At 38.4% G+C, this 23,135-nt stretch overlaps 1 protein-coding gene across 2 annotated transcripts in view; it reads right to left on the minus strand.

Moving 5' to 3' along the window:
- The window catches only part of dnah10 (dynein axonemal heavy chain 10), a 344,245-nt gene that overhangs the window by 259,744 nt on the left and 61,366 nt on the right, over positions 1 to 23,135 (minus strand). For both annotated transcript variants that reach the window (XM_048242756.1, XM_048242755.1), the window contains 4 exons: positions 22,213 to 22,407; positions 21,950 to 22,120; positions 21,255 to 21,431; positions 4 to 168 (listed from right to left, as the gene is read on the minus strand). In XM_048242756.1, the coding sequence (XP_048098713.1) occupies positions 4 to 168; positions 21,255 to 21,431; positions 21,950 to 22,120; positions 22,213 to 22,407 (708 nt within the window). The remainder of the gene's footprint in view (positions 1 to 3; positions 169 to 21,254; positions 21,432 to 21,949; positions 22,121 to 22,212; positions 22,408 to 23,135) is intronic.

Here is a 23,135-nt window from a genome sequence, read left to right on the forward strand (position 1 = left end):
CACAATGTCAGTGTCTACGGAGATGACTTCTGCACAATTGATCACAGTCAGTAATGTTCGTTTCATTAATAGTGGTAGGCTTAGTTCAGTTTCCTCTCGCCAGCGTTCATACTTCTTGACTTCATAGTCCCTCATACACATTCCAACTTCCAGATATTTGGCTTTCACCTTAACAAGTGGAAATGGAATAGGCCAATTTCAACAAACTTTTTGAAATAACTAATAGAATACAATATGTAAAGAATAAAAAGGAAATACAAAGCATTGATGAAGAAGCCTTCTAAAATTGAGAAAATAACAGTAACAAAATTGTCTAAAGATGAAGCTGAAATAACAAGAGTAAACTAGACTGCACTTCAGACATTAGGATCATTTAGATAGGACATTTTAGAAATTAGGAATATTCTAAGGCCCAATTTACACCAAAGATTCGCAACAAGACAAAACCGTTGCAGAAAGGAAATCCAGTGGTGTGAATTAGATGTTGCACATCGTTGCAAGCCATCGTGAAACATTCACCATGTCTAGTCACAGTAACACTGCAAAAACTGCTTATCTAACAAAATCTAACCAAGTGTTATTAATCTTATATCAAGATAAAAAAAACAGTTGGTATTGTTTTCAGTATAGACCCTTTCATCAATAAAAACAAAAACAATGCTTGAACATTCTATTTGGGCCCCAATCTACTTCCTCTCCATTAAGATAACATATGGAATGTTAAAAAGGAAGTCTTGTGGGGCCAACTATGATGCTGATAATGGAACTCTCTTGAAAGGGTCCATAAAGAGACTTACCTAGCGCTTTCTTGTGAAATCATTTGACTTAATTTTTAAAAAAATTGACTTATTTTAAGACATCTCATCTTGAAAACAAGCAAATTTGTCTGCCAGTGCGTTGAGCAAATTTGTCTTGATAAGACTCCTTAAAATAAGTTAAAGTCTTCTTAAATTAAGTCAAAATGATCTTTTGAGAGGGCGCTAGGTAAGTCTTTTCATACTAAAAACAATACCAAATAGATTTTTTAATCTTAATATAAGATCAATAACACTTGGTTAGAATTCATTTTTTGCAGTGAAGGTTTTAGAATGTTGCAGCAAGTGGCTGGTTTATAGAATGTTGCAGCTCATCTCATTGCGAATCGTTGGTGTGAATAGGCCTTTAGGTTTGATCTGTGGTAGCATTATTTTCTCCAACCCAACTGGAAATTGAATCTAATTTTCAAACTTAAAATGTTTTCAAATGATCATGTTCTTTTAATATTTGGTTAAATGTATTATCTAAAGTAATACCAGTGTTTGTACTGTAGGTTATACTAATTTACTCTTATGCTGTTGTACTGTTATACTGTTGTATGCTCACAATGCAGTTCCAGTCTCCATTCTATGTGTTTAATATGGACGACATCACCAGATTAGGTGTCTTGATCATTTACCCTAAATCAATGCATTGCAAGTTTGTGTAATATTGTGGATTTTACTTTCCTATCATGACAATGAAACGATAACCATGAGTAAAGGCCCGTACACACCAGATACGACACGAAATAACAGTGCGAAAATGCGAAAAATTTGTGTGCGAAATTTTTGCACTTAAAGTGTACACTGCAAAAAATGAATACTAACCAAGTGTTATTGATCTTATATTAAGATTAAAAAATCTATTTGGTATTGATTTTATTATGAAAAGACTTACCTAGCGCCCTCTCAAAAGATCATTTTGACTTAATTTAAGAAGTCTTATCAAGACAAATTTGCTCAAAGCACTGGCAGACAAATTTGCTTGTTTTTAGGACAAATTTGCTTGTTTTCAAGATGAGATTAAGTCAAATGATTTCACAAGAAAGCGCTAGGTAAGTCTCTTTATTCTGAAAACAATACCAACTAGTTTTTTCTATCTTGATATAAGATTAATAACACTTGGTTAGATTTTGTTAGATAAGCAGTTTTTGCAGTGTACACACCAAGTCCGATGCGATTATTTTAATATTTCGCATTCTATTTCGCACTCACGTCACGCAGGTTCACACAGCGACTTTCAGTAAGCAGGGAGAGCTCATAAAATCATCAAGATTTGAAACAGATTATAGCCTTGATCTGGAACCGTGCATTGGCTTGAAAGGTGCTGGGGAAATTAAAGCTTACGGCCATCCCTTGTCTATTCTACTTGTGCTATTGTGATAATTGTGCAGTCGAACCACTGATGGAACACATAAGTTGGTTGGGCTCATTAGTGCACCCATACACCCACCCCACTACACAACACACACGCAACCAGATTCTAACGCTAGGCGGGAAGGGACATGATTTATAAGGGGGGTTCACCCTTTATTATGACATCCCGTTATTACGACAACCCTCTATTACGACATACCGTTATTACGACATGCCCCTAGTCCGATTTTTTTTAGTACCGCTATTCCGACATAGGCTACCAATCCTCATTTTCAATTTATCTCTGCAGTTCCTGTATCCTATCAAATTCCAACATCCTAGATGCATGGATGAGCTTTCGTCATGTCATCTGCACCTGCAGCTATATACATCAACAATCCACCCACCATCCACTAAACAATGTTTTTCCCAATAATTGATATCGGCACACATTTCAGTCAAAACCTTAGGTGATTTTGAACTGGCCATGTGAATAAATGTTACACATTATGTAAAACACAGGTAGCTCTCCTCATTTTATTCTCTAAGCTCTCAGGGGAAAACGGTCGGAAACAGGCCCGTCGCTAGAAGGCAAGCAAACCAAGCAATTGCTTGGGGCCCCGAGCTGGCCAGGCGCCCCAGGACAACGACTGGTTAAGAATAAAATGCAACGACAAACTGTGAGCGCCCCTTTGATAGTCAATGCAGTAAAGTGCAACGACACTGTTACCGGCAATACCGGGATCCCCCTCAAGGGGGCCCCTCTCAGTAGTCGCTGACAGCAGCCAGCCAGCCAGGTTTGTGGTTTCTGCTGCTGCCGCGAAAATATAAAACCTCGTCAGTCATAATGAAGCGGAGTTATGCGTCCGGAAGCCAGAAGAGAAAGGAAGAGGATGACAAGAAAAAACAAGATAGTGGTAAGTGATAAATTACACTGGATAAAATAGCTCTACTTGTCTTGTACAAATGCTGTAATGTCGCAGCAGGAAGGCTAGCCTAGCAAAAAATGTTAATGTTAACTACCTGTCTGATGGCCCATGCTGCTTGTAACAAACTAGAACAGTTAACGCAAAAAATTTTCCGACCGGACAGAATATGGTTACATCCTGTAATATGTTTATTAACGGGATAAGGAAGACGCAGATCTGTTCCAGAATCACTGTTTATCGTATTTAATGACATAACATTGCTATAGCTTTGTAATAGGTTTTGATGAAAGTGGCATAGCTTCTCTGCTGTACTAACTATTCGACCGTGATAATCTATTTACCAAATGGGGGTTAGGAAAACCACACGATAAATTCTGTGCATCAAAGCCGACTGGAACATGTCTAGTAGTATTCATGCACGCCAGCTGTTTACTGTCTTTAAAGCACCAGGTGCGTCTGTCTAATTCTCAAACAGCAGAATGCTTAAATGCTATGTTAAGCTACAAGTAGGCCTAGGTCAGGGATGTCAAAGTCAAATACATTAGAGGGCCAAAAAAACAAATTTGCTACAAGCTGAGGGCCGGACTGGTTCAATGTTTATTAAAACATATTAAAATGACCGCACGTAACCTATTGAACCAAGACGTGTACTGTATTTTATTTAATGATTAAATGAATAATGACTGTGACTGAAGTGCGGGCAAAGTTTGCACAGAAATGTACGATTTTTCCCATCCTCACCGACCTTGTCATAAAACTTGTTTAAATGATCATACGATGCCTGCTTGCTGCTTTGTCGTCTACATCAGTCTTTCTCAAACTTCTTTGACCTGAGGCTCAGTCAAGGCATACTTTGGGGTCATAGGGCCCACCTACATGAACCCACCCCCTCCTCCCACCCTTCATCAAATTATCATAATGATATCACAATTATTATTATTTTTATTGCTATACATGCACTTCAAAACAGTCAGTGTTTAAAGTGCTAAGATTGTTCACAAAAGTTTGTGAAAACATGCACATCAGAGTACTGCTTTACTAATGTAAAATATAATTAGGCCTACAATAGTTTCATTGTTTTTGCATTGTTGCATGATGCTTGCATGAGAAATACTTCTCAAAACAACAGCAGTTATAGGGGTGCTGTTGTTTTGGGATGTTTCCCTCATGCAAGCATCATACACTGATAGAATATTTATATGCTAATTGCATTTGAATGTAAGGATTCAGGAAACACAATACCAGCTTTTGTGAATGCTAAATGGCGGATCAGATCATGCGTAAATCACTGATCTGGAGATCTTTAACTATCTTTAACTAAGACTAATTAATAGCTTTTGGCTGACTTTAATACTTAATGCCAAACAGTGTTTTATATAGTCTGTGCTCTATTTTTTATGGAAGTTGCATAAATCCACGTCGTTCTATTAAATGTCGTTTCATAATTAAATAGCCTTCCAATAGGTTGAAGCTTAGCTTTGCTACCAACGTGCACACGCATGCATTGAATAAACGCCCATACCACGACTTAATTCTATGCCTCTATGTTTGATGACACCAAACAAGTATTTCCTACTAATTGCAGAAATGTTTGTTTTCTTTTTCTGTCCGCGGCTCCTTGATCAATTGCGCAGCAAATTATCAGACGATGGCCCGGGGAATAATTTCACTCTGCAGACCATTATCCACATTGCGGACCGCGGCCCATAGTTTGACAAATGGTGACCTGCATGCTGCCATATTAAGGCGTTTTTACGGTGTGTTTAGCCGGGTTTTCGTTACCTTAAAGATTAACTGAACTGAAAGAATCAACATTGATAATGTGTTGATTATGACAATTAAAAATAAATGACACCAAAAAAAATAATTAAAAAAATCAATACGTAGCCTTTTTTAAGCAACACCAAAATTGCGTTTGTTAGTATTAGAACGCTGCCAGTTTCAATGACGTCACTGGCATGGTAGGACCTGAGAAGTTCTATAGGCAACAGCTGCAGCATATTATGTATACACGAAAATTTGTCATTTTAATGGCATGGGTTACAAATTTGAGCCTGTGAGGGACAGGCCTGTAGTGTCTTGACTACCACTAGATGGGTTTCAGGCTCCAGCTCAACCTTCAGTAGGATCATTTGAGTGAAAATGACTGTGTGGGCGCTGCCGGAGCATGGACACTGGAATCTATCTGTTGCAAAGCAGTGGCGAAACGTAGGGAAAATGTCAAGGAAGCCAAAGTGACGGGAAAAATATGTTTATGTATGTGTTTATTTCGGGGGGTATACATTTTGTGCAATGTACAACATAGATACATTTTGTGCGGCACAACATAGGCTACTGTAGACCTAGCCTACAGGTCATGTAGAAACTGGAGGAGGGGCGCTTGAGACAGCAACACGCACGCTGTCTCTCTGTCTCCCTCCATCCCTCACACACACACACATTGCCTACTGTACATCCTCCACACAACTGCATACTCACTCACCACCACTACATTAGGCCTATGCGAAGGCTACGGTGCATATACAAATAAGCTATATAACACGCATTGTCACGTCAATGTAGGCTAACGCAGTATGGCCTCCATCATGAAGGCCTTCTACACTTCAGCGGTTGAGTGTTCTAACTGGTAGCATCATCACCTGGTATGGGAACTCCACAAAACGTTCTGAAGGACTCTTCTCATCCTAACAATGGATTATTCCTACCGCTGAAATCAAGAAGACGCCTATGTAGTCACAAAGCCAGAACTGAGAGACTCAGGAGAAGTTTATCCCCAGGCCATCCAAACTCTGAACTCACACTATACTGACTTTGCACTCATTCACTCCTCAGCACTCATGACCCCCCCACACACACACACACACCTACATGACTTTTAGCACTTTTACATCCCTCTCCCTATGCTACAGACCTTTTATTTATTTTCTTATTTCATCACACGTGAAAACACACACACACACACACACATATATCTGACTTTCTCCAACTTTTGCACTCCATAGAACTTTTTATTTATTATTTTTGATTTCTCCTCCATCTATCTACCCATGTCCTTGATTGCCTAGCCTTTCTGCCCCCACCCCCATCCCCAACACACACAAAAAAAAAAAAAAAAACATACACACTTACATCATCACTGTCATCACCTCACATACATACAGCACACTGCTTGCTACAGTAAGCCTCCTTTACATACTTGCTGCACACGCCCCCCCCCCTCCCTACATCCACAGCACATTGTCTTCAGGATCTTCTCCACCACACATCCTCTACATACTTACAGCACACTGCCCCCACCTACCCACACACACACAGTCACTGCTCCACTCCCCTTCCGCCCACACACACATCTTCACTGTCATCACTCACATACATCATACATACAGTACTCTGCAATAGTACACCCCCCCCCCTCCCCCTACATACACAGCACATTATTTCATCAGGAAGCTTCTCCAACACACATCCCCAACATACTTACAGCACACTGACCCCCAATACACAGCACATTGTCTCATGAGGAAGCTTCTCCAACACACATATTGCACACTGCCCTCTCCCCACATACACAGCACACTATCCCATCTCCCCTGTCATCCCCCCAACACACACACCAAGACCCCTGGCAGTTGGGTTAGCCCCTTGAGCCGTAGATCTGCCCAAGGTTTCTTCCTTGGTAAGGGAGTTTTTCCTTGCCCCTGTTGCTCTTGGGTGCTCCTTGTTGGTGCCCCCCGCCCAATCCCAATCCTCCCCCACCTTTCTTATGCAGCCCTTGCCACTTAATTTACTAAACCCCTTCTACTGCACAAATAGGCTGACACCAGACATAATTTCACTGCATTTCTTACTTCCAGTAACTATATGCATGTGGCAATAAACTTCCTTGTATCCTTGTATGGACTACTGGCACTCGTAACAGCAACTCGCGGGCTCTCTCTCTCCCTCCCTTGAAACTGTTAAAAACTTAGTTACCCCAAGTTGACCCCAGATACACGTAGGATACACGAGTTTGCCGTTTATTTTAGGCTAACGTTAGTGGAGAGTTTGCAGATTTTTACCTTGTGGATGTTGATATTGCACGAGTCTCTTAGCAGCACTGCGAGTTAAACTCCCTCGCATCAACAATCTGACGGTGAACAACTGGCTTCAGGGTGAGTAGAAAGGGACATTGGAGTCTGTTTACAGACCCGCTGTGGTTTAGTTACCAGCTAGTAAAAGCATTATTATCGATCTGTGATCGTCGGAGTCATGGTTTATACTCTCTATGGTCGGAGTGCTAGCTTGTGGAGTTTGACATAAGAGTGTTTCCAAGGTGTTTAGCTGCTAGCCCTTTCCTAGGTTGGATCGTATGGTAGCCTATCTAACACTGGACCTCATCTGAGGCTACTTCGAGATATTATTCCAAAGGGGACAGATAGGCTACTGCACTTAAAACTTTAAACGATTGAACGAACCTTCCCAGACTTTGTAATTGCGACCAGTGACTGCATTGGGTGAACGAAGCTGAAGTTGAAACTTAGGCTCCATGGCACATAGACTGTGGGCTCGTAGCCTGACGAGCCAGACCCACATTAAAATGTAGGGTCTGGACACTCACCGTTCGCAGTGCTCAGTCCGAGGGGCGGGATAATCAGTTGTCTTTCAAATTCCCTCTGCACGGAATAGGACAGCGGCAGCGCTATGAGTCCCATGCGTTTCCCACTAGCGGAGCTAGTTGGCTAGTTCAAACGTTTGCCAACTTAATAAAAGCTTAACTCGTGTCACACTGTTCGCCAGCAGCAACATCCATCTTATTTGTTTTCAAGTAGTAGGGAATTCAAGCCAAACCGTTGCAACTCTGCCATCAATCATTATGTTAAGCCCACCTAACAACTCTATACACGATTTCACTGGCCTGATTAAGTTTCGATTTCTGGAGCTCACAAGCCAACGGAGAGTTGCTAGACTAGCCCTGGCAGCAAATATAATTCGCTGCCACTAGGGGCGCGTCTAGATTTCTAGGCTAGTGGGCTCGCCCATCTATGAATTGAAAAAGACTACAAGCTGCCCCACCGAGTTTGCGATAAAGTAAGCAAGAAAAGGGTTTTTTAAGTCAGGATATGGCAAGTCAATGGCATTTATTCGTCCAAAGTTACAGACCAGTTTCCATAGTGCACATCTTATCAATAGTTTGAATGTCGTGTGTGTTTCTGTTCATTGACAAAATAGCGTTCAGTATGATTCATGCCCAATTAATTTCCCCTGTTAAAGTGTTCGGCTTTGTTTCACTAGTTTGGTTTCATTTTGAATGAGATTTTGTGATGTAGGCTAGCCTATGATAAATGGCTTATGGCCAATATGTAACTCAGCTAGGCCTAATGTTAGTTTCCTCAGCCATGTCAGCTAGCCTCAGACTCATTATCTGCTATGGCTGCTAGTGCTAGTGCAGAATAGCTTACCATGCCAGTGACGTAGCGTTTTGTTGAAATTGTTGAAATCCCACATGGCGCCGCCCGTGTAACAACAACACCACTTTCAATGTACAATTTTATCCCTTTTAATAAATTCAGCCATTTTAATCATTGTACCAATGAGAAGAAATAGAATACATTTGTTATATCACCTTTACTTCAAATTCCAGTTCAGTTCATCTTTAACTTTCACAAGTAGAGTCATACCTCTCCCGTGTCGGTACGTGCACTCAAACGCTCTGGTGCGTGGCGCGAATGTGTTAGCATGTTGCTATGCTAGCGGGCTCAGACGTAGCCAGATGTAGAAGTAATCAAAAACATCCACGTTTTCCCGACTTAAATACAGTTACACGAGTAGTTGATTAAAATGTCTATGGTCAAACAACATGAAACGTGGCGATTTTCCAAGCGAATAAACAGGAGAACTACAATTTTTGGCGCAATAGCACTTGGGAGTACTTCAACCTAGCGTAGTAATATTAACTAGAAAACGCAATTCCAGGGAATTACCAGTGCATTAAAATGCAAAACATATGGTGTGAAATATATTGTTAAAACAGATGATGTGCTAATTGACAACCAACATGATGAGGTTTAATATAGTTCAAATGACTGAACTAGGTAGATGAGGTTTAATGTAGTTGGAATGACTGAACTAGGTAGATGAGGTTTAATATAGTTGGAATGACTGAACAGTTAAATAGGTGGATAGTTTATATAGTTAAATGATTTGCTTGGTAGATAAGGTTTAATATAGTTGGAATGATTGAACGGTTAAATAGGTGGATAATTTAAATAGTTAAATTATTTAGGTAGATAATTGACGATAACTGACAGTTGGAATGGCCCTAATGTTTGCTAGCAGTTATGCTACCATGTTATCAAAGATAATAATGTTAACCAAGTTTTTTTGCTAAAAATGCTAATTAGCATGCTAACATGCTAGCATGCTAACTATGGTAGCATGCTAACTATGTTACTTAGCTAACTTAGCTAATCATTTTTAACAGTTTTGCTAACTACGCTAACTAGCATGCTAACTATGCTAACCACATTATTTAGCTAACTTAGCTGATCATTTTTAGCAGTTTTGCTAAAAATGTTAACTAGCATGCTAACACGCTAGCATGCTAACTATGCTAACCATGCTAACTAGCTACAGTGGGTAGGAGTCATAGTTGATGACAAGTAACAGTTACAATGGCTGAACAGTTAAAAAGTTCAGTAGTTTAAAGGGTTAACCCTTTAGGCGCCAGAGGTTTTTTTCCGAAACGATCAATTTTGACATCTTCATTTCAAAAGGCTATATCTTAAAAGCGATAAGAGATAGAGACTTTCTGTAAATTAGAGAAATATTAAGGATGACCCAAAGTGTATGTAGAGATTAAATGTTTATATCTAATTTGCATATTATGACGTCATATGGTGGCGGCCATCTTGGATTATAGAATTTTCATGAAAAGTTGCATGTTTGAATGATAAAATGCACCACTTCTTTCCCCCCAAAATGTCCCTCACCTTCTGTATGCTATATTGCACAATACTGAACGCTCAGGTAAATAGTAAGTAGTGAACAAACTGTGTAAATCATTACTAATAAATGGCAGAAACAAACCAAATGCATGTAGCGGTAGACTGGCCTTTTGCTGTAGAGATTTTCCATTTACTACATACAGTAGGCACTCTGATTCCATGTATGGGGCACATATATATTATTCAGATGACACACAAACACAAGTAGACAAGACCTGTTTAGTTCAAAAGCTCATTTTGCCACGGCAAGGCACAGATCAGGAGTGAGATGACGAGACAAGACAAGAGACAATGTTAGTATTTTTTTTTTTTTTTTTTGTTGTTTTTGTTGATGTTTTTTTTTTTTTTTTCTTAGCTGACAAAGACACACACATCACAAGGACATGAACACACAAAAAGGAACACATAGTGTACTGTATGTCCTAAATGATCAGGGAAGTAGATAGCAAATCAACAGTGTAAATCATTACTAAATGGCTGACTTTTTTTTTTTTATGTAGCAGGCCTTTTGCTGTAGAGATAATGACTCCCTATCCATATCCATACAGGGCCGGCATTCCCATCATCTTGTGATAGACTATGCATGACCTAATGTGTGTGTGTGTGTGTGTGGGAGAGGGAGAGCGTGTCACCACCTCCACCATGCGAGCAGCATGGCCAGATCTACCTGTGGCCGCCAGTGGAGAGAATTTGCGCAGCTTCGGACTAGGCCTACTGTCATTCTCATTGCGACTCCCCACACTGCCACAGCGTTCCCCCTAACTGTCCTATGAGCACTTCGACCTCGTCTAACATACCCAGTGGCATTAGACAAAGGCTCCACCACGTTACTGTCGCCACGATTGTGGAGAGCACACGTTCAGAAGACAGAAGCTAAGCTATGGATATTAGGCTACCTCCAGCCTCGTTAAGCCACACCACTAACACCCTGCTAACTTCCCCGATGAACACTCCAACCCGTGAAACATTATTCCCACCAGTGACATTGGGCAAACGATTCAACGTTTGTGCTTGGTGTAAGCTAAACTATGGAGTAAACTCTCACTTTGTCCAGCTGCATCATTGCAAGGCAGGCAAGGCATTGAAGCCTCACTAAGCGAATCACCGTCATTTTTCTGAAGGCAGATATTCCCCTTCAGAATCAGGGTCCGCGAATAGAAGACCCAACACTTCATTTCAGGTAAACTTTTTGATGCCATTAGGCGATAATCTAATGCAAATACTCGCTGACGTTGACAATATCGCTCTGACAAAGTGGCTCACACGCACACTAGCTCCGGTATTTCATGCACTGATTCAATGCGCTGTAGCTAGAAAGTTTTGTTTAAAGCGTGTCCTTTTTTCGACTCGGGGATGACGTATGACATGTCTGCCATCTAGTGGAGTGGAAGTCGAACGAAATATGACACCCTATTTGACTAAATCGGCCGTTTTATTCAGTACCGCATCTTGTCGACTATAGTCGCCTGTGGCGCCTAGAGGGTTAAATCAAAGATCCTTGATTACTAGCAAGATAGAGCAACGTAATTCGTTACTATGGGAGCAAAACGGGACAGTTCCGGTCTGCATAAGTGTTTTGTTAAATAAGTGGATAGTTTAAATTTAACCATTTAAACTATCCACTTATTTAACCGTTCAATCATTCCAACTATATTAAACCTTATCTACCAAGTAAATAATTTACCTATATAAACTATCCACCTATTTAACTGTTCAGTCATGCCAACTATATTAAACCTCATCTACCTAGCAACCAATATAGTTTGTTTTTACTCTGTATGATATTTGACATCATATTTTTTGCATTTTCATGCACTGTATTTCCTTCAGGAAATGCTTTTCTAGTTCTTCTTCTTCTTCTAACGCACTTAATGCAGCTTCAACCGTTTAACGTAGAAACTTCATTCAAACTATGTTACGTAGGTCTTACTTAGGACATGGGTGCTATGTATTTTTTCAGCTTTGTAACTTTTATACTTTTTAAACTATTAATTAAAAACTAATCAAAATTTCCACATTGACTTAACATTATGATTATGACATCACAATACGGCCGTTAAGCAATTAGAATCCTATGGCAGGTGTTCGGGCCACCTGGATCAACTGCCAGTCTCAGGCATACAAACTGGCCCTATTAAGACTACACATCCTGTTCAACTGCTTCCTCTGCCAAAAACTGTTTCAAAATAAAAGTCCTCACTATAATATTTTACTGTTAAACAATTTAACCCTTTAAACTACTGAACTTTTTAACTGTTTAGCCATTGTAACTGTTACTTGTCATCAACTATGACTCCTACCCACTGTAGCTAGTTAGCTAAATTAGCTAAGTCACATGGTTAGCATAGTTAGCATGCTAGTTAGCATTTTAGCAAAACTGCTTAAAATGGTTAGCTAAGTTAGCTAAGTCACATGGTTAGCATAGTTAGCATCTTAGCAGTTAGCATTTTAGCAAAACTGCTTAAAATGATTAACTAAGTTAGCTAAGTAATATGGTTATATAGTTAACATGTTAGTTAGCATTTTAACAAAACTGCTTAAAATGATTAGCTAAGTTAGCTAAGTCAATAGTTAACATAGTTAGTAAAACTGCTAAAATGATTAGCTAAAGCTAGCTAAGTCCACATGGTTAGCATAAGCATTTTAACATGTTAGTTAGTTAGCATGGATTAGCATACCTACTAAAATGATTAACTAAGTTAGCTAAATAATATGATTAGCATAGTTAGCATGCTAGTTAGCATTTTTAACAAAACTGCTTAAAATTATTAGCTAAGTCAGCTAAGTAACATGGTTAGCATAGTTAGCATGTTAACATGTTATTTAGCATAGTTAGCATAACTACTAAAAATGATTAGCTAAGCTAACTAAGTCACATGGTTAGCATTTAGCATTTTAACATTGTTAGCATAGTTAGCATTTAGCATACCTACTAAAAATGATTAGCTAGGTAAGCTAAGTCACATGGTTAACATAGTTAGCATGTTAATATTGCTAACATGCTAGTTAACATAATTACTAAAAATGAAAACATTAGCTAAGTTAAGTAAGTTGGTTAACATTATTATATTTGTTAACATAGTCAACATAACTGCTAGCAAACATTAGAGCCATTCCAACTGTCAGTTATCGTCAATTATCTACCTAAATAATTTAACCATTTAAATTATCCACCTATTTAACCGTTCAATCATTCCAACTATATTAAACCTTATCTACCAAGTAAATCATTTAACTATATAAACTATCCACCTATTTAACTGTTCAGTCATTTATATTAAACCTCATCTACCTAGCAACCAATATAGTTTGTTTTTACTCTGTATGATATTTTTTATCATATTTTTTTTGCATTTTCATGCACTGTATTTCCTTCAGGAAATGCTTTTCTAGTTCTTATTCTTATTCTTCTTCTTATTTTAATGCAGCTTCAACCGTTTAACGTTCTTCTTCTTCATTCAAACTATGTTACGTAGGTCTTCAAACTTATTCAGGACATGGGTGCTATGTATTTTTCAGCTTTGTAACTTTTATACTTTTAAACTATTAATTAAAAACTAATCAAAATTTCCCCATTGACTTAACATTATGATTATGACATCACAATGACCCGTTAAGCAATTAGAATCCTATGGCAGGTGTTAGGGCCACCTGGACCAACTGCCAGTCTCAGGCTTTAAGCATACAAACTGGCCCTATTAAGACTACACATCCTGTTCAACTGCTTCCTCTGCCAAAAACTGTTTCAAAATAAAAGTCCTCACTATAATATTTTACTGTTAAACAATTTAACCCTTTAAACTACTGAACTTTTTTTTAACTGTTTAGCCATTGTAACTGTTACTTGTCATCAACTATGACTCCTACCCACTGTAGCTAGTTAGCTAAAATTAGCTAAGTCACATGGTTAGCATAGTTAGCAAGCTAGTTTTTAGCAAAACTGCTTAAAATGATTAGCTAAGTTAGCTAAGTCCACATGGTTAGCATAGTTAGCATGCTAGTTAGCATTTTAGCAAAACTGCTTAAAATGATTAGCTAAGTTAAGCTAAGTAATATGGTTAGCATAGTTAACATGCTAGTGTTAGCATCTTGATTTTTAACAAAACTGCTTAAAATGATTAAGTATTTATTAAGTCACATGGTTAACATAGTTAGTAAAGGCAGCAAAACTCTTGCTAAAATGATTAGCTAAGTTAGCTAAGTAACATGGTTAGCATACTTAGCATTTTAGCGTAATTAACATGTTAGCATAGTTAGCATAGCTGCTAAAATGATTAACTAAGTTAGCTAAGTTAATATGATTATAGTTAGCGTGTTAGTTAGCGTTTTTAACAAAACTCTTCTTAAAATGATTAGCTAAGTCAGCTAAATAACATGGTTAGCATAGTTAGCATGTTAACATGTTAACATTTAGTTAGCATAGTTAGCATAACTACTAAAAATGATTAGCTAAGTTAGCTAAAGTCCGTAGTTAGCATAGTTAGCATTTTAACATTGTTAGCATCTTCAGTTAGATAGTTAGCAAAACTACTAAAAATGATTAGCTAGGTTAATAAGCATGGTTAATATAGTAGTTTAATATTGCAACATGCTAGTTAACATAATACTAAAAAAATGAAAACATTAGCTAAGTTAACTAACTTGGTTAACATTATTATATTTGTTAACATAGTTAACATAACTGCTAGCAAACATTAGAGCCATTCCAACTGTCAGTTATGGTCAATTATCTACCTAAATAATTTAACCATTTAAACTATCCACTTATTTAACCGCTCAATCATTCCAACTATATTAAACCTTATCTACCAAGTAAATAATTTACCTATATAAACTATCCACCTATTTAACTGTTCAGTCATGCCAACTATATTAAACCTCATCTACCTAGCAACCAATATAGTTTGTTTTACTCTGTATGATATTTTACATCATATTTTTGCATTTTCATGCACTGTATTTCCCTTCAGGAAATGCTTTTCTAGTTCTTCTTCTTCTTCTTCTTCACTTAATGCAGCTTCAACCGTTTAACGAAACTTCATTCAAACTATGTTCACGTTAGGTCTTACTTAGGACATGGGTGCTATGTATTTTTCAGCTTTGTAACTTTTATACTTTTTTTAAACTATTAATTAAAAACTAATCAAAATTTCCACATTGACTTAACATTATGATTATGACATCACAATCGGCCAAGTTAAGCAATTAGAATCCTATGGCAGGTGTTCGGGGCCACCTGGATCAACTGCCAGTCTCAGGCATACAAACTGGCCCTATTAAGACTACACATCCTGTTCAACTGCTTCCTCTGCCAAAACTGTTTCAAAATAAAAGTCCCTCACTATAATATTTTTACTGTTAAAACAATTTAACCCTTTAAACTACTGAACTTTTTAACTGTTTAGCCATTGTAACTGTTACTTGTCATCAACTATGACTCCTACCCACTGTAGCTAGTTAGCTAAGTCACATGGTTAGCATAGTTAGCATTTTTAGCAAAACTGCTTAAAATGATTAGCTAAGTCAGCTAAGTAACATGGTTAGCATAGTTAGCATGTTAGCATAATTAACATGTTAGTTAGCATAACTGCTAAAATGATTAACTAAGTTAGCTAAGTAATATAGTTAGCATGTTAGTTAGCATTTTTAGCAAAACTGCTTAAAATGATTAGCTAAGTCAGCTAAGTAACATGGTTAACATAGTTAGCATGTTAGCATAATTAACATGTTAGTTAGCATAGTTAGCATAACTGCTAAAATGATTAACTAAGTTAGCTAAGTAATATGGTTAGCATAGTTAGCATGCTAGTTAGCATAGTTAGCAAAACAGCTAAAAATGATTAGCTAAGTAACATGGTTAGCATAGTTAGCATGCTAGTTAGCATAACTACTAAATATGAAAACATTAGCTAAGTTAACTAAGTTAAGTAACTTGGTTAACATTATTATCTTACTATAACTGCTAGCAAACATTAGAGCCATTCCAACTGTCAGTTATCGTCAATTATCTACCTAAATAATTTAACCATTTAAATTATCCACCTATTTAACCGTTCAATCATTCCAACTATATTAAACCTCATCTACCTAGCAACCAATATAGTTTGTTTTTACTCTGTATGATATTTTACATCATATGTTTTGCATTTTCATGCACTGTATTTCCTTCAGGAAATGCTTTTCTAGTTGCTATTGTGATGTCATAATCTAATGTTAAGTCAATGGGGAAATTTTAGTAGTTTTTAATTAATAGTTTAAAAAGTATAAAAGTTACAAAGTTGAAAAATACATAGCTGAAGTCACATAAGTAAGACCTACGCAACGCAGTTTGAATGAAGTTTCTACGTTAAACAGTTGAAGCTGTATTAAACGCACAAAAAGCGTTAGAAGAAGAAGAATAATAAGAAGAATTCGGATAACAGTAGAGTGCATTTTCATGCACTCTAATAAGAAGAAGAAGCCTAGGAAGAACAGTACAGTGTAATTAACACCTAATTGTAGATCCTATCCACCACAGAGTTTAGAATCCATGCTTGATCGACCCCTCAGCCTCCCCCTCCCCTCTGAGCGAGAGAGAGGCACACACACACTAGAGATGCGCTGATGGGCTATTATTTCAACCATAACTGCATAGCAAAATTTATCATCCGCCATCCATCAGCACCAAAGTTTTTTGACCAATTTTCAAAACCGCACCCGCCCACCATCCGCTGGTTGTTTTAATGTATGGGTGATGGAGCGCTGCGTGAGGCTAGAAAGCTCTTGCCTGTTCTAGAAAGACTGATCCAATGCAGCAAATATATTAAAAGGCTAAAGTCCTACATTGCAAATATATTAAAAGGCTAAAGTCCTACATTGGCTATGTTGTAGCCCAGTGGTCTCCAACACGGTGCCCGCGGGCCGGCTATGAGGCGCCCCCAGCGCACCTTCTAAAAATAGCCAACAGGTCGCCTGCAGATCACGCTCTAAAAACACGCTCCATTGTGAAGTTTTCAATCAGTAACATTAAATTGATATTGGTGATACCTTACAAATTGTAGCTGCATTAAATATTAGTCTTTGGCTCCAAATCCGTTTCCCATTCAATCTTTAAACCACAACGGAAGCGGAGCGCATTCACGCTGCTCGCACACATAGACAGTAAAGGGGGAAAAAACTTGCTCGTCTGGTGTAGCCAATGGAAGCATATCTTTGCAAAAGTTCTGTGGCCATTCCATGTTCGTCAAATACGGTTCTTGCATGATTGTTCAAGGACTGAAAAACAATTGCTTTAGCTCAGAGGCCTTTTCTCCTCTGTAGGCTACTGCCGTATAATAGCGCTGAAAATGTTGTAGCATGCATGACTGAGCAGGACTGTGCATTACCTTTTTTGTCAGATCATGGAGAGATTTCAGGTGTGCAATAACTTTAAAAGGAGTTTTCATATGTTAGGGTGGTGTGGGCGATTACTATTGAAATGTTAAAACCGAATTGTCCACTGAAATCAGAACTTAAACAACCCCTGAATTCATAATGGTGGGTGGGTATAAATTGGGTACAAATTGCACAAAAAGATAGTTTGGTTTTTTTTTGCAAAAAAAAAAAATAGATTAGATTCCCAATGCAAACTTTGAAATGAACAAACTGAACAAAAATGTTGGTAGTGTTGCATAGGTTATTGATATTAAATTTGAAAATACAGTTGCTTAATATATAAAGACTTATAGGCTTACACAATATTGATAATTTAAAAGTAGAAATCACATAGGCATATCATTTAGGAGGACTACCCTCGCAAAAAAGGGGTGAGGGTATGTTTGTTTTAAATGAGTAGCCCTCCATATGATTTCGGGTCTTCAGGTAGCCCTCATTCCCAAAAAGGTTGGTGACCCCTGTTGTAGCCTATCCCCAGAATATCAACAGCAAAGTCCCAAATTTCCTGAATTTCCCCTTGGGGATCAATAAAGTATCTATCTATCTACTGTATTTTATCTATCTATCTATCTATCTATCTAAATAAATAAAACGCACATCGGCATGTTGCCTATTCTGCCAGCTTGTGCAAATATATCGTCCAAAATGCTTGATTGCATTGCATTCTCCACATTTTTAGCTAAATTTTCATGTACCACATCAGCATTTTTGTTCAGTGAATCTTTTGTAAATTGCTTTACAATAGTGTCGGGCCCTTGTCAGCAGCCTTCGGCTTGCCTCCTGCCACTATTCACTCCTTGTCTTCCGATGTCATTTCTGAGTCGTCTACAGATGTTTACACACATTCACCTCCCTAAACAGAACCAACTTCACGTTGACTTCAACCTGTGTTATATCCTAGATGGCTGGGTTATTTTTCGATATTAGCCTATATATAAAACACTAGTAATTGTAGCCTACCATTCAGGGAATAGGCATTTAAAAGAGAGACAGAGAGTGATATGACTCAGAAATGACATCGGGCGATGGCAGTGCGAGATGTTCAGAACGTAAGAGCTAAAACTTCTACAAACTCAATAACATCCACAGCGGAAAAATAAGGTAAGAAAAGTAGTCGGAAAACTTAGATGTGTAAGGCAAGCAAGCAAGTTTGGCGGTTGTTACTAAAAATGTGAACATGCACGTTGCACTGTTGTGCGGTGGACTTTCAGAATGAATGGAGTCGGCGTTTCTTTAATATCGAGGCGTTTGTCCGATCGCTTGCTGGTATAAAATGAATTGCGCTGTCTGTCTGAAAAAGACGCGCTCTCTTCCTGTGCAGTCAAAATGAATGGGAGTCTTCAGAACAGGCTTGTCATAGTGTCACCCTGACATGACAGTGCGTAAAGTAGCCTATAATGTGAATGACTTGTTATTTTATCAAGGATTTCTTTCTTTTTTCAAAAAATAAAGTATAATAGGCATTAATTAGTAGGCCAGCAGCATGTTGAAATTATGTGGCAAATTGCATTTTTTATTACAATGATAAAATTGTAAAAGGACGTGACCGAAGCTGAGGCAAGCCAGGCAATAGGCCTATAGGCCCGACGGTAATTGTAAAGCAATTTACAAAAGATTCACTGAACAAAAATGCTGATGTGGTACATGAAAATTTAGCTAAAAATGGAGAATGCAATGCAATCAAGCATTTTGGATGATATATTTGCACAAGCTGGCAGAATAGGCAACATGCCGATGTGCGTTTTATTTGGAGACTGTTTTGCGAGACAGAGGGTGTGTTCGAAACGGGTAAAGTTGCTGCCTTTTAAGATATCTAACTGGGGAGCAAGGCAGCAAGTGCAGTTCGAAACCGAAAAAACAAATTCTGCTGCCTTTTAAGATATCTTAGAATTCCCAAATAACGGTCATTTTTGGAGGCAGCATCGATGCACACTTCATGCTCCCTCCTACCCATAATCCCTTGCGGCAACGTCTGAAACAGCTGTGAAAGGTAAACAAACATGGCAGATGACATCGGTAATGGCTGCTGAATCTGTTTAAAATGTCATTTGTGTGACCTTATTTTGCTTAGATTTGTAGATTACAGATGAGAAATAAACAATTTACTATCTGATTATGCCATTGTTGTAACCATTAATAGCGTCTGGTCTGATATATCTGCCGGCCGTAAAACTAATTTATACCGTTAGCCTGCTAGCTTACGTAAGCTAATTTAGTTTAACGTCAGGCCTTTGCTAACGTCATACCGTAGTGTTAACCAAAGATTCTAGAGTGCTACGCTCATTTTTAAAAGATGCATTTAATCCAAAGTCATGTCTAGTGAGACAGCTCTCTATGTAGGGAGGGAGGCAGTAGGCAGTTGTCTCCCGTTTCGAACACACCCAGAGACTGAGTTTGCTGCTGATATTCTGGGGATAGGCTACAACATAGCCAATGTAGGACTTTAGCCTTTTAATATATTTGCTGCATTGGATCAGTCTTTCTAGAACAGGCAAGAGCTTTCTAGCCTCATGTCAGCAGCGCTGCATCACCCATATACATTAAAACAACCAGCGGATGGTGTGCGGGTGCGGTTTGGAAAATTGGTCAAAAAACTTTTGTGCTGATGGATCACAGCAAGTTAATAAACTGAATATGGTGGTCCAAGAGCAGACCATGCACCGGTCCATGCATCAGGATGGCAGTCAGATATGAAGCACTGCACAATGTTGCTAAAATTAACGTTAACCGCTTTCACACACACACGATATACAATACAGGATGGTAAATGTAACATTCAATACCAAAACACTATTATTTACACGATTACTCCTGAAATAACTGCTATTAACTGCACATTCACAATATAAAAATCACTGTTTGGAGGAAAGGGTCGCCGGTTGGAAATGATTTCACGCTGGTTCGTGCATTACTTATTATTCAGTGAGGCGCAGTGATTTATGGGATGAGTAGTTCCTTCGCTCGGAAATGAAAATATGTACACAGTCTTGTACCTTTGACTTTTTATGTTCTTTCTCTTCTTTTTTTCACTCGAAATGATATGTGTATGCTTATGACTTACGTTGTAGCTGATTAGCCTAAGACATGCTCTAAAACTCTTTAGATACGGATTTTTACAAAACGTCAATGGGAGAAATTAATGGGAAATTTACTTCTGGAAACTAAGCTCTCTCGGAGGAGGGGCGGGACTGTGATGCTCTATTGGCTTCTAAATGGAACAAGTTCAGACTGAACAGACTAGGTGCACAAAAGGCTTTTCTTGTACGCTCATTTATTTACGGTGGAGTGTTAACCCCGTTTCAACGCATTTTCTGTTATATTCTGCTCATTACATCTTCATTCCAACACTGAATATCTTGTTTGCCTAATAATAAAAAAATTAACACACACATAAATCCTTTGTTGTCGTAACGTGCCGATTCCCTAGAGCAATACCCAACCAGGTCTGTGTAGACACTAATTGCATAAACAATATTGGCAGGTTCGAACACACCTGGCTGCCTTTCATGCAAGTAGCCTATTTCAAATTGTGTAGGCAGCATTATATTCGGGCTGGCTTCCAGGCTACTTGTTTTTAAACACTTCATAATATTAAGAACTTGTAAACAATATTAAGCATGTTAAGGAAATAAATTAATGAATGAATGGATTAATTAATAATTAAGAATGTGAAACATGGAACACGTGGGAGAAGTCAACTGACAGTCACACAATAAAAAAGTTTGTTCATAAAATCATCATGATGATTAATCATCCCCATAACTAGTAGAGCCTACCATTTTGCCTTGCTCACTCTCCAGCATCTCTTCCACTTCCAAGAAGCGTATTATCGTGTGTTTGATTCTGTGGAACAGAGAGCGTTCCCAGTAGATGGCACCTGCAACAGGTGGCTGATTCTTATTAAGAGGGGGGTTGTCCTTGTGCTTCAAGAATATATCATTGATGATGTCTACCTGTGAAACATGGCAGAAAAATCAGCTTTCTTAGGAGGCAGGACACATTTTTTGCAGTGAGGTGTACCTTTTTAATGTTGTTTCGTATTAGCAGTAAGCGTTTTGCACACTGCTTATGCACCCTGCTAGCAATGTATAGCACTCGCAACGGTGGAAATGAGTGCGTTGGGGACAATGTCATCCATGAGCTTTCCAATAAACCCCACTACTTCCGTAAACCATGCCGTAAACACATCAATGTTCTCATCAAAGCTGTGTCTGAACACATCCCAGTCTACAACGTCCAAAATTACTTACTATGGCAGAATACAAACTATATATTTTCATCATAGCCTCTTTCATCCAGTTTTGTTTAAGCTTCTTTTTCGTTGTTAGTGTTAAAAATAAGATGATTCACACACAGAGTAACATTGCTGGTGCGTGATTATCTTCATAGACATTTCCGTTCAGATATTAATTTGATTAAATAAGATTATACCACAATGATTATTTTTTTTTAATCCTATAATCCCACATACCTCTTTGCAGTACTGTGCAAGAATGTCATTGAATTTCTGCATCATTTGGTTGTTAATTGCTTCTCTGGAGCGGATGTGTTTGAATTTCAGCAGCATGTCAAAGGCCGCCTCCGCTGATCTCAAAGTCTTAAAGGACTGATCAATGAAATTAATGGCCTCTCCCTCAATAGCCTTGATAAACAGATATCAGAGGGTTTAGTATCATAACAGTGAAAAGTTAACAACAAACCAAAAGCACTTGCAAATGTGTCATCTTTACCTACCTGAACTTTAGTTTTAAAGTCCTGCATAACCATTTTCCAGCTGCCCATCTTACGAATGTTGAAAGGATCAAAGTTAAGCTCTTCAATGGGAACCACCAAGCTGTCCACCCACCGTAGCACATCATCAATGCGTTTTGGGTCACCAGTAACTGCTTTGAGTTCTGGCCCAAAAATATTATAAAACTCCTCTAGAATCTGTGTTGACCAAAAGAATAGACAATTGTACAAAACCTGGTTTCGGATTGTTTTCTAATAATTTTTGATAAGCAAAGTGTAGATAAAAATATCTTTGTTTTGATCAGTCCAGAAAATGTACATTTTCTGATGGAAATTTATTTAAAATGATTTTTCTTCAAAACTAACATTACATTGAATTACAACATGTTTCACACTATGCCTTCAATTCTATGTTATTATGGAGATGGTTAGGTCAGCCGAGGAATTGGACCACCGTTGCTCTTTACGTTAACATCTGCAAACTAAGGCTCTCCTTGAAGTCCACTGAGGAGGAATCAAAGGTTCTCTTTCACGAGACACCACCATATGGGATATATTGCCTTTGGCGGATCTACCTCCCTGAACCCTTTTCTAACTACTGCCTTTTTAAGGCTGCACGCTTATGTCACAGTGTGTGAGCTGCTATATGAATGAGCGATCAAAGCGGTTCCTCCAGACTGGCTGAAGGGTTTCTACAGCAGGACCCAAGAACATTTTACTCAAGAAAATTACCTACAATTCATGTTGTTGTGAGTGAAACACAGGGTTACCCAAAGGAAGGCTATATGCTACAGTGCTCAGGCCCTAGGCCTACAGTGCTCAGGCCTTATCAAAGCAAAGACTAGCTCATTGGTTGGTTAAGGCTATTTGCCTGGCTTACGAAGCAGTTAATACCTAGCCCCCAGAGGGTCTGTGAGCTCACTCTA

This window comes from Alosa alosa, chromosome 5 (genome assembly GCF_017589495.1).
Source record: "Alosa alosa isolate M-15738 ecotype Scorff River chromosome 5, AALO_Geno_1.1, whole genome shotgun sequence".
NCBI classification, from domain to species: Eukaryota; Metazoa; Chordata; class Actinopteri; order Clupeiformes; family Clupeidae; genus Alosa; species Alosa alosa.